At 48.7% G+C, this 15,029-nt stretch overlaps 2 protein-coding genes across 3 annotated transcripts; one reads left to right on the top strand and one right to left on the bottom strand.

The window, feature by feature from the left end:
- Positions 1-6,287: 6,287 nt before the first annotated feature.
- LOC120860548 (dickkopf-related protein 4-like) lies at positions 6,288-8,296 on the top strand. The gene is made up of 3 exons (XM_040236363.1): positions 6,288-6,395; positions 7,590-7,801; positions 8,173-8,296. The coding sequence occupies exons 1-3, from the start codon at positions 6,288-6,290 to the stop codon at positions 8,294-8,296; spliced, it is 444 nt and encodes a 147-aa protein (XP_040092297.1).
- Positions 8,297-10,988: 2,692 nt separating this feature from the next.
- Positions 10,989-12,626, bottom strand: LOC120860544 (DNA polymerase beta-like). 2 transcript variants are annotated; one of them, XM_040236362.1, is made up of 3 exons: positions 12,170-12,626; positions 11,435-11,494; positions 10,989-11,231 (listed from the first exon to the last, which is right to left on the bottom strand). In XM_040236362.1, the coding sequence occupies exons 1-3, from the start codon at positions 12,237-12,239 to the stop codon at positions 11,137-11,139; spliced, it is 225 nt and encodes a 74-aa protein (XP_040092296.1). In that variant the 5' UTR covers positions 12,240-12,626; the 3' UTR covers positions 10,989-11,136. The 2 variants fall into 2 exon arrangements, 1 of the variants encoding a protein (XP_040092296.1); XR_005720353.1 differs by lacking the exon at positions 11,435-11,494 and having other exon boundaries at positions 12,170-12,298.
- Positions 12,627-15,029: the final 2,403 nt, after the last annotated feature.

Here is a 15,029-nt window from a genome sequence, read left to right on the forward strand (position 1 = left end):
CTCTTGAGGCGCGTGGGCTGGAGGTGGGGCCCTCGTGAGTGGGATCAGCGCCCTCGTGAAAGAGCCCCCTGCAGAGCTCCTCGTCCCTCCTTCAAGTGTGTGGAGAAGGTGGCAGGGAACCTGAGCACGTGGGGACTCTGACCTCAGACCACAGCGTGAACGCAAGCACCTAGTCCGTGGGATCTCCATTACACAGAAGTATGCCGTGTGCCCAGGAATGGGGTAGGGCAGGCAAGGCAGTTAGGATTCATGCATCACACTCAGCATCATCAAATATTTTTTCAGCCCAAAGAAGGCAGAGCACAACCTTGATTAAGCAAGCTAGGGGCCCCTGGTGCCATTCTCAGCTACACATCTGCTGTGGGGTCAGGAGGGCTGAGGCAGTTGTGCAGAAAAGGGAGGTCTTAACACCGTCTGACTGCACAGCTCCGAAGGGGGGCCACTCACATAGACACCAGTCTGGGTCCAAGTGGTGCCTCCAGGGTGTGTGACATCCCAGTCACCTCCCCCATCATCTATCTGCAAATTCCCCAAAACCTGGCCTGGAGGAGCCCTCCAGGCCACAAGGAGCCGAGGCTGAGAGGCCCGTGACCCAGCCAAGGCCACAAGATCGGTGATGGGCCGGACTCCATCTTCATGACTGCATCCAAGCCATTTCCAGCAGTGGAACCACCCGAAGGGGCAAGACATCTGGTAAACACAGTTCCTCGGCGGTCCCCTCCTGACCTCAGTGTTTACACGGCTGCAGTGATTACACGGATCCTGCAATCAACCCGCCCCTCTCATCTTTCACTTATTGAACATTTCCTGTGAGACGCTGCCAAAGACCTGCTCGTTTTGGTTCCTTTGATTTTAAGAGATGCAGAATGTATGGAAATCAAACTGGTTTTGACACGGGAGCCATAACAAAACTTCGCTTTCGGAAGGGAATATAAATCACAGTGCTGACTTCGATGTGAACTACAGCGGCTGTCACTGGAGGGCACAGCTGTCAGCTCTTGCACACCAGCCGGCACCCCACTTCCCGGGCTGGGAATCACATCTCCCTCCTTGCCGAACCGGGGTGGGGGGTGGAAATTCTTTTCGAGAATTTTAATTTCCCCTGAGCTCAGTCTATACTCCCCGATCCCGCCCTTCCTTTGGGCCAGGAGCTCCCTGAGGCATGAGGAGGACCAGCTCGGGTTGTCGGTTGGCCCACAGTCCTCACCAGGGGCATCCAGGGCAGGAGAGCACATTAGGGCGTCCTCACGGGAGGGGCCAGGTTCCCAGCATGGGGAGCGGGCAGGGCTCCGCCGTCTGCATCTGGGAACTCAGGGGCCCTGACCTACTGTTGGGTTTCAGTCGGCCAGTCGTGTCCGACTCTTTGCGACCCCATGGACCGCAGCACACCAGGCCTCCCTGTCCTTCACCATTTGAGTTTACCCAAACTCACGTCCATCGAGTCGGTGATGCCATCTAGCCATCTCATCGTCTGTCGTCCTTCTCCTCCTGCCCCCAATCCCTCCCTGCATGAGGGTCTTTTCCAATGAGTCAGCGCTTCACATGAGGTAGCCAAAGTATTGGAGTTTCAGCTTCAGCATCAGTCCTTCCAATGAACACTCAGGACTGATCCCCTTTAGGATGGACTGGTTGGATCTCCGTGTAGTCCAAGGGACTCTCACGAGTCTTCTCCAACACCACAGGTCAGAAGCATCAATTCCTTTTCAGCAGAAACACTTCTGAAGCCTTTCTCTCCCCTCTGCTCCTCCGTGGCATCCACTTCCCACTGCTCCATCAGCTCTAAGCCGCAGGGACCGAGCTCAGCCTGAGGGTGGTGAGCACAGCCACGGGGCGTCCTGGCTGAGGAACCCTGATTGTTATCCGCAAGCAGCCTCTGCAGATCTGGAAACACCCCAGGTCATCTTCCAGGGAGACTCTAGTATAGTCCTCAAGGTCACTCTGGCCTTTGGGAGACCTAGAAATAACAGGCAACTGGGGGTGGGGGTGGATTTTTCTTTGGTGCATAGGATTACACTGAAGGCAGAAGGAGAGGAGGACGACAGAGGATGAGATGGTTGGATGGCATCACCGATTCAATGGACATGAACTTGGGCAAGCTCCAGGAGATGGTGAGGGATGCGGAAGCCTGGCGTGCTGCAGTCCGTGGGGTCGGGAAGAGTAGGATGCGACTAAACTGCTGAATAACCACAACTATTGTATTACACAAACTTCTGCTGAGCACCTCCGAGGAAGGGCCGTGTGGTGTGCTGGGTTCTGAGCTTTACGTGAGGGTGGCCTGGGACAGAGCGTATGAGTGCCAGTTACTGCACCAGGCCCGCTACACAAAGTCACGCCCTGAACCCTCCAAATGTAGGACTTATGGGGAGTCATGCCCACTTTACGGTTGTGGCGATGCAGCCCAGAAAGGTGGAGGGTCTTGTTCAAAGTCGCAATAAATGCATTTATTTATGTAGTCCTCCGTCACATAAAACAATGCATGGAGCTTCTACTATGTGCCAGGCCTTCCAAGCATGAGGATACAAAGATGACACCTCTGTCTATAGTTGTAGAGACAAAACAGTGTCCAATCACAATAGTTTTATAAACACTACAGTGGGCAGATGGAGGCCTCCGGGAGTCAGGGGCTACAGGGAAGGCCCGTGTGGTGCTCCAATCAGGTCCACCCGACTCTGAAGCTCTCAGTCTTGCAAGGCTGAGAGAAAATCAGACAGAGACAGAGAGGAGAAGCCTGCTTTTCAGGCTTGTTGCCCGTTTGCAGCCTCCTGCCTCTCGTCCGTGGGAGTGTTCCTCCCGGAGGACACAGGGGTTAATCTTCTGTCTCCACCATGGATACCCAGCAAAGGCTTGATGACTTGGATCACAGTGCTCCTGGCCTCTGTCCCACTGCCCCCAACCCACTTTCCATCCCTAATTCCGTCTACAGTGCATGACCATCCATGCACATGCTTAGTTGCTTCAGTGTGTCTGACTCTTTGTGACCCCGTGGACTGTAGCCCCCAGCCTCCTCTGACAGTGAGATTCTCCAGGCAAGATTACTGGAGTGGGTTGCCATGCCCTCCTCCAGGGGATCTTCCCGACCCGGGGATCGAACCCACTTCCCTTAGGTCTCCTGCGTTGGCAGGTGGCTTCTTTACCCCTAGTGCCGCCTGGGAAGCCATAACCGTCCACCTGTGCACAGAATTAGAAATGTCAGGGTGACGTGAACTCCTCCGTTTCACTCACATCAGGCGATGGAGATCCACGTGCAAAATCCCATCCTTGGTGGTCCTCACTGTCAGCGTGTCGCCCGCTCACATCAGCCTTCTTCTTCGCTTCCTCCACCTCCTCTTTATTGGCCCCACATTCACTTTCACCCACTGTAACCCCAGCTCCACATTGCTGCCAGCACTGCGCTCCTAAAAAGCATTTAAAAGTAGATCCTGTAATTTTCAAGTTCAAATATCCCCAGTGACTTTCTTCTGCTTATGAAATAACGTCTTCTGGTTCCCTTTGCCTGTTATCAGCTTTTCACAATCTAGCCTTCTCAGGTCTCTCCGCCATCTGCTCCGGACACACAGACCCTCTAGAACTGATATGTGTCTTCCTGCCCCTGTTCACACTACACTGTCTGGGCCTGAGGCGTATCATCCCCTGCTTCTTAACCTAGGGAACTCCTACTCAACCCACAAAACCCAGCTCAAATAATCCCTCCTCTACAGGGCTAATCACGCCCTCCTCTGTGATCCTCCAGCCCCACATTTCTTACTTTTTGTCAGTGTTTGTCATAATATATAGAAATTATCTCTACATATATGTGTTCTGGACATTAACTCCTCAAGGGCAAGGACCATTTTTATCTTTTATTCCTAATACCTAATCATAGGCTCTGCTCCATACAAAGTACTCAGTGAATATTTGTGCCAGTCCTTTTTGTCTGTGTGTTTTGCCAGCTGCTTCTTCTGCCCTAATATTCTCTCTTCAGTTAGGTAACAGGAAACAGAGAAACCCAGCAAGGAACAAACTCTGGGGCTTTCTCCTTTATCTTTGGTCATAATTGTCCAACGTCAAAATAAATTCTGTAACACACCTAGTCACCAGGCATATCCTGCTATCAAAGGGTGTTTGATGCTGGTTTACATGAAAAAGTAGTACTTGCAGAAGAAATAGCTCCTCACTCCACACAATGGAGGCAGACATCCCAACACTAGGAAGAGAGCCAAGTAACAGAGCCTCAGGTTGCCTGCCCCAGCCGCCAGGGCACTGGGCAGCCTTTGAGGCTGAGAATGGTCCCCTGGCACAGAATATCCAGGTTCATCTTGACAACTGAGGTCAGCTGGTTCTGGAAGAAGACCCAGTGATACTAAGAATGACATTGATGGCATAGAAAAAATGCGTCTTTAGATTTTAAAGGGTACCTTACATCCCAGGAACTGGGATGAATTTACCCTGAGAACAAAGCCAACAGTAAAGGCATTTTTCGATCCAAATTCAGACTGTTCTACCCTTAAAGTACTTAGGCAGTGACAAAGTGTTGGTAACTCAGTCATATGCAACTCTTTGCGACTCCATGGACTATAGCCGGCCAGGCGACTCGATCCATGAATTCTCCAGGCAAGAATACTGGAGTGGGTTGCCGTTCCCTTCTCCAGGGGATCTTTCTGACCCAGGGATTGAACCTGGGTCTCCTGCATTACAGGTAGATTCTTTACCGTCTGAGCCACCAGGAAGATAAGTGCATGTCAAAATTGTTTGACTTAGGTAACAGTTTGACATGAAAAAATAATCAGACAAAAGGGGATGAAGCAGAAGTTATAAAAGTTTAAATTAAAATGCATGAAATTCCCTCTGAAATCTGTTATATTGGAGACTGTTCTGCTTCAGTCAATTCACCACCATACAACACAAGTTAAATCCACTGCTCAATAAAATGCACCCAAACTTCCTATTAAGTTGTGTAAATCTGTATATACAATGGGCTTCCTGGGGTTCTCATTAAAAGGGCAATTTTCGTACATCTCATTATTTTCCTAATTAAATAATCCTAACTTCAAACAGCTCCATTTTCATCTTAAGGAGAATTCTTTTCCAATTGACATTTAGCCGGAACAGGTGCTGTTACATTCACAGCTCTTAAGCTGCTGGGCTCTTTACATCTGGATGCCAGAGCTAATCAGAGGCATCTTCCCTCCTTCCTACCTGAGCACAGTCTTCACTCCCTGAGCATAGTTTAGAATGGCTCATTGCCATTTACGTTATTGTTATGGGTTCGGGTTTATACGCCCTTTTTGTGTTTCCTGTCTAGAGAAGATCCTTTAGCGTTTGTTGGAGAGCTGGTTTGGTGGTGCTGAATTCTCTCAGCTTTTGCTTGTCTGTAAAGCTTTTGATTTCTCCTTCATATTTGAATGAGATCCTTGGTGGGAGAGGGAGAGGGAGAGGGTGGGATGATTTGGGAGAACGGCATTGAAACATGTATACTATCATGTAAGAAATGAATCGCCAGTCTATGTACGATACAGGATACAGGATGCTTGGGGCTGGTGCACGGGGATGATCCAGAGAGATGATATGGGTGGCAGGTGGGAGAGGGGTTCAGGATTGGGAACTCATGTACACCCGTGGCTGATTCATGTCAATGTACGGCAAAACCAATACAGCATTGTAAAGCAAAATAAAGTAAAAATAAAAATTAAAAAAAAAAACATAAAATGTCTCAGTATGTTTGTAACTCATTGGTTTTTGGCATCCCACGTAGCACATTGGCTAATAGGAGCCATTCTTTCTTGGGAGCACAATTAGCTGTGAAAACAGATCTTAGAGCGGACTCCCCCTCCCCTACAGGATGATGGAAGGTAGGAAATGCAGGTGATTACCAGAGTCTGCCTTTGATACAGACATCCTGCTCCTCTGCTGGCCCCTTTGAACTGACTTTGATAGGCCCTAATTAAGAGGGATTCAACCGCTGGAGGAGCAGCGGCTGCAGTCCTGTCTGTGCTCCCAACTCGACTGAGTCCTTGTTTGGAACTATTGATCAAACAGATTTGCAGGGATTTGTTCTAGCCTGTGTGGGGTAAGAAGGAAGGAAATGGAGTAGGGAGCAGGGAGAAAGGAGGGGATGTGTCTATAAATAGTTCAGGAGGGAACCTGCAGATCAGACCTCGCTTATCGCATTTCACACACCTTCTGCCCTTCTCTTTCAGAAAAAGCAGTTCCCAGCAACTTGCTGAGTTTCCATCTCGGCCAAAGCTCCACTGCGGGTGCAGAGCTGCCCAGCTTCGAGGAGGATGTGGGGAGGTCTGAGAGGGTCGAGAATGGTGCTGGTGGTCCTGCTGGGGCTCAGCTGGCTGTGCGCCCCCCTGGGAGCCCTGGTTATGGATTTCAGCGTTAAGAACTCTGCTGATAAACAAGGGGACCAGGAGGTAACGCCCTGCAAGGGAGGAGGGCTGGGTGCTGGATTTGCATGAAGCATCACCCAGATCGGGGTCTGAAATGGTTCATCTCAACTAGCCTGGGAGCTGGAAAGGCTGTGAGCTGGATTGAAGGCCTCCTGGGAGAATCCAGTCACCTTAGCATTAACTCACCCAAGAAGCCTAGTGGCTTTTCAGGGCACTGAGCTCTCAGTTCGCCTATAAATCAGAGAGGAAGTGAACACCGAGAAGGCCGTGCCACGTGCCAGGCCTCTGATACATAATACCTTGCTTCCTTAGAGCTTGAGATCGTTGTCACGCCTCCTAACAACGGATGATGAAAATGCAACTCAGAGATGCTAAGGGATTTAACTAAGGCCATGCAGTCAGGGAATATGGGAGTTATTCGTTTAATGCTATGTGGCAAGGAGCACCAGCTTGTCACCCTCTCACTTCACAGAACTGTTTCATAAGAAATTTTCATATCTGTTTGAAAAAGCATCAGTTGTAGATGAGAAAAGCTGGTCTTTGGAATCTGTTCCTCTGCAAATGAGGCATCCCTAAGAATCAAGTGACTTGGGTGAGGTCCCCCGAGGGCTACTTGGCCAATGGTGACTGATGGAGTCAAAAGGTCAGCTAGATAAAAGCTGCACAAACACCAGGCTTCCATCTCATTAAACTGTAGCAGTGTCGAGGGCTTCTAGCCACAGAGCAAGAATCTCGTCATCAGGGACTTTCTTGGTGGTCCACTGGCTGGGACTGTGCACTCCCAGTGGAGGGGGCCTGGGTTCGATTCCTGATCAGGGAACTAGATCCCACGGCTACAACGAAGGCCTGGTGCAGCCAAATAAAGAAATAAACAAATATATATATATTTTAAATCTCATAACCATCTCTACGACACAAGGGAAAACATTTTCTTCCATTTTCACAAAGAGCATAAAAATTAGATTCTGGGTTTACAAGTAGGACAATTTTTCACACACGAATAACCCTTGCAGCACACAGGTCTCTTTGTTGGTGATTTGCTCTCCCCTTCGTGGGAGAAAACCAACTCTAGTGGAAAGAAATGAAGATGCTGCTAGAGGCTGGTGGCAACGTCTCAAGGGCCTCAGCATTCGGCTCCCTCCACCTCCTGCCTGCATTAAAAAGCTGGCTTACATCTCCGTGGATTCTCTAGCCCTGTGAACAAATGTCCCTTCGCAGGATTCAGAGTGTGCGTCTGACGACGACTGCGGTACTGGAAAATTCTGCATCAAACTTCGGAAAGGGGAACCGTTCTGCGCCACCTGCCGCAGAACACGGAGGCGGTGCCAGCATGACATCATGTGCTGCCCCGGGATGCTCTGCGTGAACAGTGAGTCGGCCCAGAGCTCGACAGGACCGCTGTGCTCCGACGAGGCGGAGGCAGCACCTGGGTCTCTTGGACGACGACGTCCCACGACAGGCACTCTCTAAAGGTTCCCTGAAGTCATTCTGGAAGGGAATCTCCCCAGCTGCCTCTTTTCGATGCAGCAAAATAGTTCCTTTCCTGGCAACAACTCTTGCCAGCAACGTGGAGATGATTTTAAAGGAAGGGTGCAAGTTGGAATCACTGTTTCCGCTTTGATTCAGTTTCTTAACTCCCTTTCTTTGCCTTATGTGAGATATAAATATTTAGTGCCCGTGTCCCAGAAACCTAGACAGTTATAGAGAGACTGAAGGCAGAGGCCCTGCCAAACTCTCTGGCAGCCTGAAGAGGCACCTGCCCGTGGCTCTCGTTCTCTAACCCCGCCCGCTTGTCTCTCAGATGTCTGTACTCTACGGGAAAACGTACCCCCAGAGCTGGAGACGGGGACAACGGCGCTCCCAGTTCAGCAAAACAAACGCACGAGGAAGCCAAATACTGGAACGTCACAAACCGGGAAGGGTAAGAGCAGCATTCTAAATATGAGTGTGTGTACATATATATATATATATATGGGCTCCCATATATATATGAGTGGCTCAATGGCACCCCACTCCAGTACTCTGGCCTGGAAAGTCCCATGGACGGAAGAACCTGGGGGGCTGCAGTCCATGGGGTCGCTAAGAGTCAGACACGACTGAGCGACTTCACTTTCACTCTTCACTTTCATGCACTGGAGAAGGCAATGGCAACCCAAGCCAGAGTTCTTACCTGGAGAATCCCAGGGACGGGGGAGCCTGGCAGGCTGCCATCTCTGGGGTCGCACAGAGTCGGACACGACTGAAGAGACTTCACAGCAGCAGCAGCAGCAGCAGGGGTCAAGAACCCCTGGAATAGGAGATGGCACCCCACTCTAGTATCCTTCCCTGGAAAATCCCATGGACAGAGGAGCCTGGCAGCCTGTACAGTCCATGGGGTCATGAAGAGTCAGACGTGACTGAGCAACTAACACAAACATAGCCCAATTTAAAAAAATACATCCAACAAATATAAGCCAATAAGCTTGTTTTTAAAAAAATACAAAATAAAAGAGATGAACACAGATGCAGTAACTTTTCACTCTCAAACAAAATACAAACTTCACTAAGATGCTTTTGAAACAACTGTAATCTTAAAATCCAACCTTTGACAGAAAGCAGCTGGAATGTTTGAGGGTGAACTGGCTGCTCCTGGTGGTGTCTTTAGGTTACCTGGTCCCCGTGTAAGCAGTGGTCTCTTAGCATATCAGTACACATCCCCTTTACTAAAACACTGACGAGTGATACTTACTTTATGTCTCAAGACAGGAAACCCCATCTTTCTCTGACAGATGTTTTAACTCGGTTGTTGTTCAGCCGCAGTCACGTCTAACTCTTTGCGATCCCATGGACTGCAGCACGCCAGGCTTCCCTGTCCCTCACCATCTCCCGAAGTTTGCCCAAGTTCACGTCCATTGAATCAGTGATGTCATCCAACCATCCCATCTTCTGCTGCCCTCTTCTCCTCCTGCTCTCCGCCTCCTCAGGCAGTATCTTCTGCTCGGGAGAGCTGTCCGTTTCACTGCTGTGCTCAGCCTTGGAGCCGGGCATGCTGCTCCAGCCTAACTTTGCCGGCTTATCCTCCCCTGCCTTGCCTCACCCCAGTCACACCCCGACAAGCCACCTGCTTATCACTAAAGCCTGTGTCAATCTTGTTACAGCAAAAAAGGGACAAAAGTGTCTCAAAAATTTAGACTGCGGGCCTGGATTTTGCTGCGCTCATCATTTTTGGACCAAAGTCTGTAAACCGCAGCGACAGGGGGGACAGGCCTGCCCTAAGAGGTATTACGACTTTGGCCCAGTTCTGGGTGTGTTCCAGCGCTGTAACTGTAAGGCCGGGCTAGTGTGTCGGAGGCAGGTGGCTCGTCCACACCGCGGACGGTTGAAAGTGTGCCAGAAACCCTAACAGCTGCAGGTCTAACCCAGCAGAAGTCTCAGGCATGCACTCGCACATTTTCCCATCTACACATCTTAAAATCCAATCTTGTAATAAGTGAAACAAACTGAGCTGCAGAAGCTGTCTTGTGATGAATAGAAACTAGTTTGGCTTTTTGTCTGTTTCTGCAGAAAAGTGGACATGATTCTAGAACAAATTTAAGTTCATCTAGTCATTCGGTTAGTTCAAATAAATCTTTTAAGTAATTTCTGGTGAAGTTCTGATACCTGACGGGAACGTGGAGTGACAGGTCATCTGTTGTTAAATTAGCTTACCAGGGAAAATTTCCTTAAAACCCCTACTGCTTATAATCCTTCATTTCTTGGAAGGGAAATGCCATCTCGCTACAAAACGGAAACTTGGTTAATAAAGATATAAGATTCAAAAGATAATAGCCTATGTTGGTATAACCCATTGCAAGTTCCAAAGCACTTTTCCATTATTTTGTTTTCAGTGGCCTTACTATTTAAGAACTTTTCATATTTTTGTATTGATATAATTTCTGTATTTCAAAGCTTGGGCTTTCAAGGAGTGCCTGACCACCTGTACTCAAAAGTTACACTGGAGGAAAACAAGGGGAAAAAAGTGAAATCTTTGTCTATTTAAGTTTAAATGGTCATATTTGATACAAATGGGTGAATGCTGGAAAAGACCCTGATGCAGGGAAAGATGAAGGCAGGAGAAGGGGATGACAGAGGACGAGATGGTTGGATGGCATCACCGACGCAATGGACATGAGTTTGCGCAAGCTCCGGGAAATAGTGAAGGACAGGGCAGCCTGCTGTGCTGCAGTCCACGGGGCACACAAAGTCGGACACAACTGAGTGACTGGACTGAACTGAATTAGGGAAGTTCTTTCTGATGGATTACAATCAATTGCTACAGATTTAAAATCAAATATGGGTCAAGCAAAGAAAAAAGTGAAATTTATGAAGTTCTCTAATCTCTAAAAAAGCCCGAACCCTCTTCCAGAGGCTGGCCCCTGGGTGCACTTTAACTGATTTATAGTCAGTAAACAGGAGGAAAGGTAACGAGGTAATGTAGTTTATAACATAAGGGCAGGAAATGAGAAAATACAAATCCCCATTTAGGATTTGTTATCATCTCATCTCTTAATTCTCTCTACTGACCCTCAGTAACGTGCAGTCATGAACAGAATATATAAATTTAAACGTTTGCTAATAAAGTAAGAACTAGATCACAGCTGATCATCATACAAGAGGTTTTATTGACTATAGTGCAGGTTACGGCATGAAGAAGAAATAGTTATTTAAAAACACCACAGACCCTTACACAGCAAAGCTTAAGAAATAAATTAAGACTCTGACTGGGCTGTGCCGGGGAGGACGGGCCTCACTCGCTTCGGTCCTTGGGCTCACGGTACTTCCACTGGATGTAGTCGAAAACGTCCTTCTCACTGTCCACGGGCAGGGGCTCCCCGGCGACGCCTGCAAGGAGGGCCAAGAGACCTTCCTCATGAGCCAGTTCTGCAGCTCAGTTACAGAGGGGTCAGGAGGGAGAGCTGGATAGGACTTGCTTTCAGAGGGAAAAGAAAATAGTCCACAAGCGACTTAAAAAGACCTCCCTCAAGAGCTTCTGTTCGTGCTTTGCCACACGCGTATCACCAGTGCTACACAACGGACCTGAATACCGCAACTCTGGCCCTTTGCAGTGACCCTAATCCATGACTCTCCTCTCTGCTGGATCTCCCCTGTGCCAGAGAAGAGACTCCGGTGAGCTCCTCTGCAACTCAGCACACGGTCCCTGGACTGGCAATGCAGCAGCCCCGCAAAGCCCACTGAAGTGAAACCTGCATTTAGGGAGGGTCCCATGTAGTCTGTACACCCACTGACATGTGAGAAGCACAGCCCTACTTTACAGTTTTAGGACAAAAAGACGAAATCTTCATTCTCCTAGTAGATAAGAGTAGACCACATAATAAATATACTGTGAAATGCTAACAAGATCTATAAAACAGACTAAGCAATTCTTACTCTTTAAACTTTGAAAGTTTGGAGTCAAAGCTACCAAGTCTGGCCTGACACTGAAAGGAGCAACACCTGAGTTTTCCAGAAATCTTGGAGGCACATTGAAGAAAACAAAAATCCTTTAGGTCAATAAGAGTTTCTTCTTTTTTTACTGACCACGGAAGTAGAAAGAACTTAATCCATTCTAACACAGAAAATAACTAAATCTCGTCATCATGAGCTGAGGGCCTGGGAACACCTATGGAGCAAAGCTTTCTTTGTTGCCTGAGGGACTAACAATTCTAAAGAAACTACAATTAACTGCCATGGTTACTTAAAGGCTCTTAGAAAAACCAAAGTTGCTAAACCAAAATATCCAGATGACTGGGATTACCTCCGATGCAGACACAAATACTCACCAGTGACACCCAAGGGACGGATTTTGTATTCATTGATTGTGAAGCCTTTTTCTAGGGCATGAGCTCGCATATTCTTATTGAAAATATCACTCCCAGTGAAATAGAGGACACCGCAGTAATATTGGTCCTTGGGTATCAACCTAAACAAAATAAACAATCGAGCAATCCTTTACTATGCATTTCAAACTCAGCAAAAATAGGACTCATAATCAGTAAGGCACAATACAAGCCTGTGCAGTCCAATAACCTAAAGAGACCACCATCACTAGGACCATTCAAATGTCCTCAACCGTGCAGTTAGTTCAGGCTTCAGTAAACTACACTCTGCAAGGGGTGTGGACAAACCCAAAGATGGTCTCAGGACCACCTTCCCCAGCGGGATCCACCTCATGCTGTGGAAGGCACCTTGAAAGTGAAAATGAAAGTGAAGTTGCTCAGTGGTGCCCGACTCTTTGCAACCCATGGACTGTAGCCCACCAAGCTCCTCCGTCCATGGGATTCTCCAGGTAAGAATACTGGAGTGGGTTGCCATTTCCTTCTCCAGAGGATCTTCCCAACCCAGGGATCAAACCCAGGTCTCCCACATTGCAGGCAGACGCTTTAACTTCTGCACCACTAGGGCCAAGTACTAACATCAAAGATTTCAAGGGAGGAAAGAAAGCCAGGTTGAAAGAAGGGGGAGGAGGCGGGAGAGGTGCGGTGAGAGGGGTGGCCTTACAGACGTCTCCTGCCACCTATAGATACCCAGGCGTCATGGGACTTTTCCCTGGGCCTCCAGAGAGGGGAGGACTGGAACTCACCCCTACCAGAAATCAGACCAGACCAGAACCAGAATTCAAGTTCTCTGCCAAGAGGAGGTGATCAGTCTCCAATCCTCAGCTCTGGCTGGGGGCCTTTCAACCAGATTCCTGCATCCAGGACCAGGGGACCAGAAAAACATGGAAGGGAAGGAAAGGAAAGGTTAAGGAGAGGAAAGAGAGAGGGAAGGGGAGAGAGGTCAATAAATCTCTTGTTCCTTACCGGTCGGGGCACTCTGGCCAGTTGTCCGCGTCAGGAGGAGACCAGGGACCAAGGGGTCCCAGTTGCGGCCGCTGGGTCTGGTCCATTGGCAGGCAAGCTGGCCCCTGAGTACCCCGAGTGGTCAGGATGTCAGTCTCAGAGGAGAAGAGTCCCACCAGAGTCGCCATTTGTTGCAGGAAGGCTGACCCCTTCCAGGGCCCGAAACTGGCTCTTGTCTAACACTCGGAAATGAATTGTCCGAGGAGACACATGCGCTGACAAAGCAAGAGATTTTATTGGGAAATTGCGCCCGGGTGGAGAGCAGGAGGGTAAGGAAACCCAGGAGAACTGCTCTTCTCTTGATAAGGAAGGCACCTTATCAAGAGGCAAATCCAGAGATAATAAAGCAGATTCTGTGGATAGTGTTACTCTTTACATACTTTCAGGTCAAAAAGTGTCTATTGCAAGGACATATGGCACTTCAGGGGCTTCCCAGGGGGCACTAGTGGTCAAGAATCCACCTGTCAATGCAGGAGAAGCAAGAAACGGGGTCAGGAAGATCCCCCGGAGAAGGAAATGGCAACCCACTCCAGTATTCTTGCCTGGAGAATCCCATGGACAGAGGGCCTGGTGGGCTACAGTCCACAGTGTTGCAAAGAGTTGACAACTACTTAGCGAACTAAACAGCAACAATGAGAATAAAGCAAAGTGGACTGTGCAAAAGGGCCTTGCCGTAACAAAGGGGCTGAAAGGACCTTGTGATCCACTCTAGAACACAGGTGCATTTCAGTTGAAAAGGAAACCACCCAAGTCTCCTACTCTGATGAGTGCAGGCTGCTGGGACCCTCAGTGGCATCAGCAAAAGGCCATCAGTTCCCTGAGTCAACTCAGTGCCAAGGCCTCGTCCCAGCTCCCCGACTCCTGCCATGACTGAAGACAAGTGATGCTGTTTCCAGCTAATGTGTATTGAGACCTGGGCAGCTTGTTTTAAATTTTATTTTTTTATTTTATTTTTTTACTTTACAATATTGTATTGGTTTTGCCATACATCAACAAGAATCTGCCACGGGTGTACACGTGTTTCCCATCCTGAACCTCCCTCCCTCCTCCCTCCCCGTATCATCCCTCTGGGTCGACCCAGTGCACTAGCCCCAAGCATCCTGTATCCTGCATTGAACCTAGACGGGCGATTCGTTTCTTATATGATATCATACATGTTTCAATGCCATTCTCCCAAATCATCCCACCCTCTCCCTCTCCCACAGAGTCCAAAAGACTGTTCTATACATCTGTGTCTCTTTTGCTGTCTCGCATACAGGGTTATCGTTACCATCTTTCTAAATTCCATATATATGCGCTAGTATACTGTATTGGTGTTGTTCTTTCTGGCTTACTTCACTCCGCATAATCAGCTCCACTTTGATCCACTTCATTAAAACTGATTCAAATGTATTCTTTTTAACGGCTGAGTAATACTCCATTGTGTATATGTACCACGGCTTTCTTATCCATTCGTCTGCTGATGGACATCTAGGTTGCTTCCATGCCCTGGCTGTTATAAACAGTGCTGCGATGAACACTGGGGTACATGTGTCTCTTTCAGTTCTGGTTTCCTTGCTGTGTATGCCCAGCAGTGGGATTGCTGGGTCATAACTGGGCAGCTTTTTAAACATCTTTCCTTGCCTTTTCACAGCGGCAACTGCTGTCACTACGCCCATGTCCGTGTCTTGGGTAACACGAGTATGTCTGGGGCTACAGGATGCAGAGGAGGAAGAGCAGTGCTGTGGTCTGAATGCTTGTGTGCCCACATCCAAGGGTTGCTATCCCAGCTCCCAGTATGATGGTGCTGGACGTGGGAACC

Source organism: Oryx dammah, unplaced genomic scaffold (genome assembly GCF_014754425.2).
Source record: "Oryx dammah isolate SB20612 unplaced genomic scaffold, SCBI_Odam_1.1 HiC_scaffold_11084, whole genome shotgun sequence".
Taxonomy (NCBI): Eukaryota; Metazoa; Chordata; class Mammalia; order Artiodactyla; family Bovidae; genus Oryx; species Oryx dammah.

Excerpts from the sequence above, each read along its gene's own strand:
- LOC120860548 (XM_040236363.1), top strand. The coding sequence starts at position 6,288 with ATGGTGCTGGTGGTCCTGCTGGGGCTCAGCTGGCTGTGCGCCCCCCTG. Across the intron at positions 6,396-7,589 it reads ATAAACAAGGGGACCAGGAG|GATTCAGAGTGTGCGTCTGA; the intron begins GTAACGCCCTGC and ends GTCCCTTCGCAG. Across the intron at positions 7,802-8,172 it reads GAGGCGGAGGCAGCACCTGG|ATGTCTGTACTCTACGGGAA; the intron begins GTCTCTTGGACG and ends CTTGTCTCTCAG.
- LOC120860544 (XM_040236362.1), bottom strand. The coding sequence starts at position 12,239 with ATGCGAGCTCATGCCCTAGAAAAAGGCTTCACAATCAATGAATACAAA. Across the intron at positions 11,495-12,169 it reads CCGTCCCTTGGGTGTCACTG|GGGAGATCCAGCAGAGAGGA; the intron begins GTGAGTATTTGT and ends TCTCTGGCACAG. Across the intron at positions 11,232-11,434 it reads TGCAAAGGGCCAGAGTTGCG|GCGTCGCCGGGGAGCCCCTG; the intron begins GTATTCAGGTCC and ends CCCTCCTTGCAG.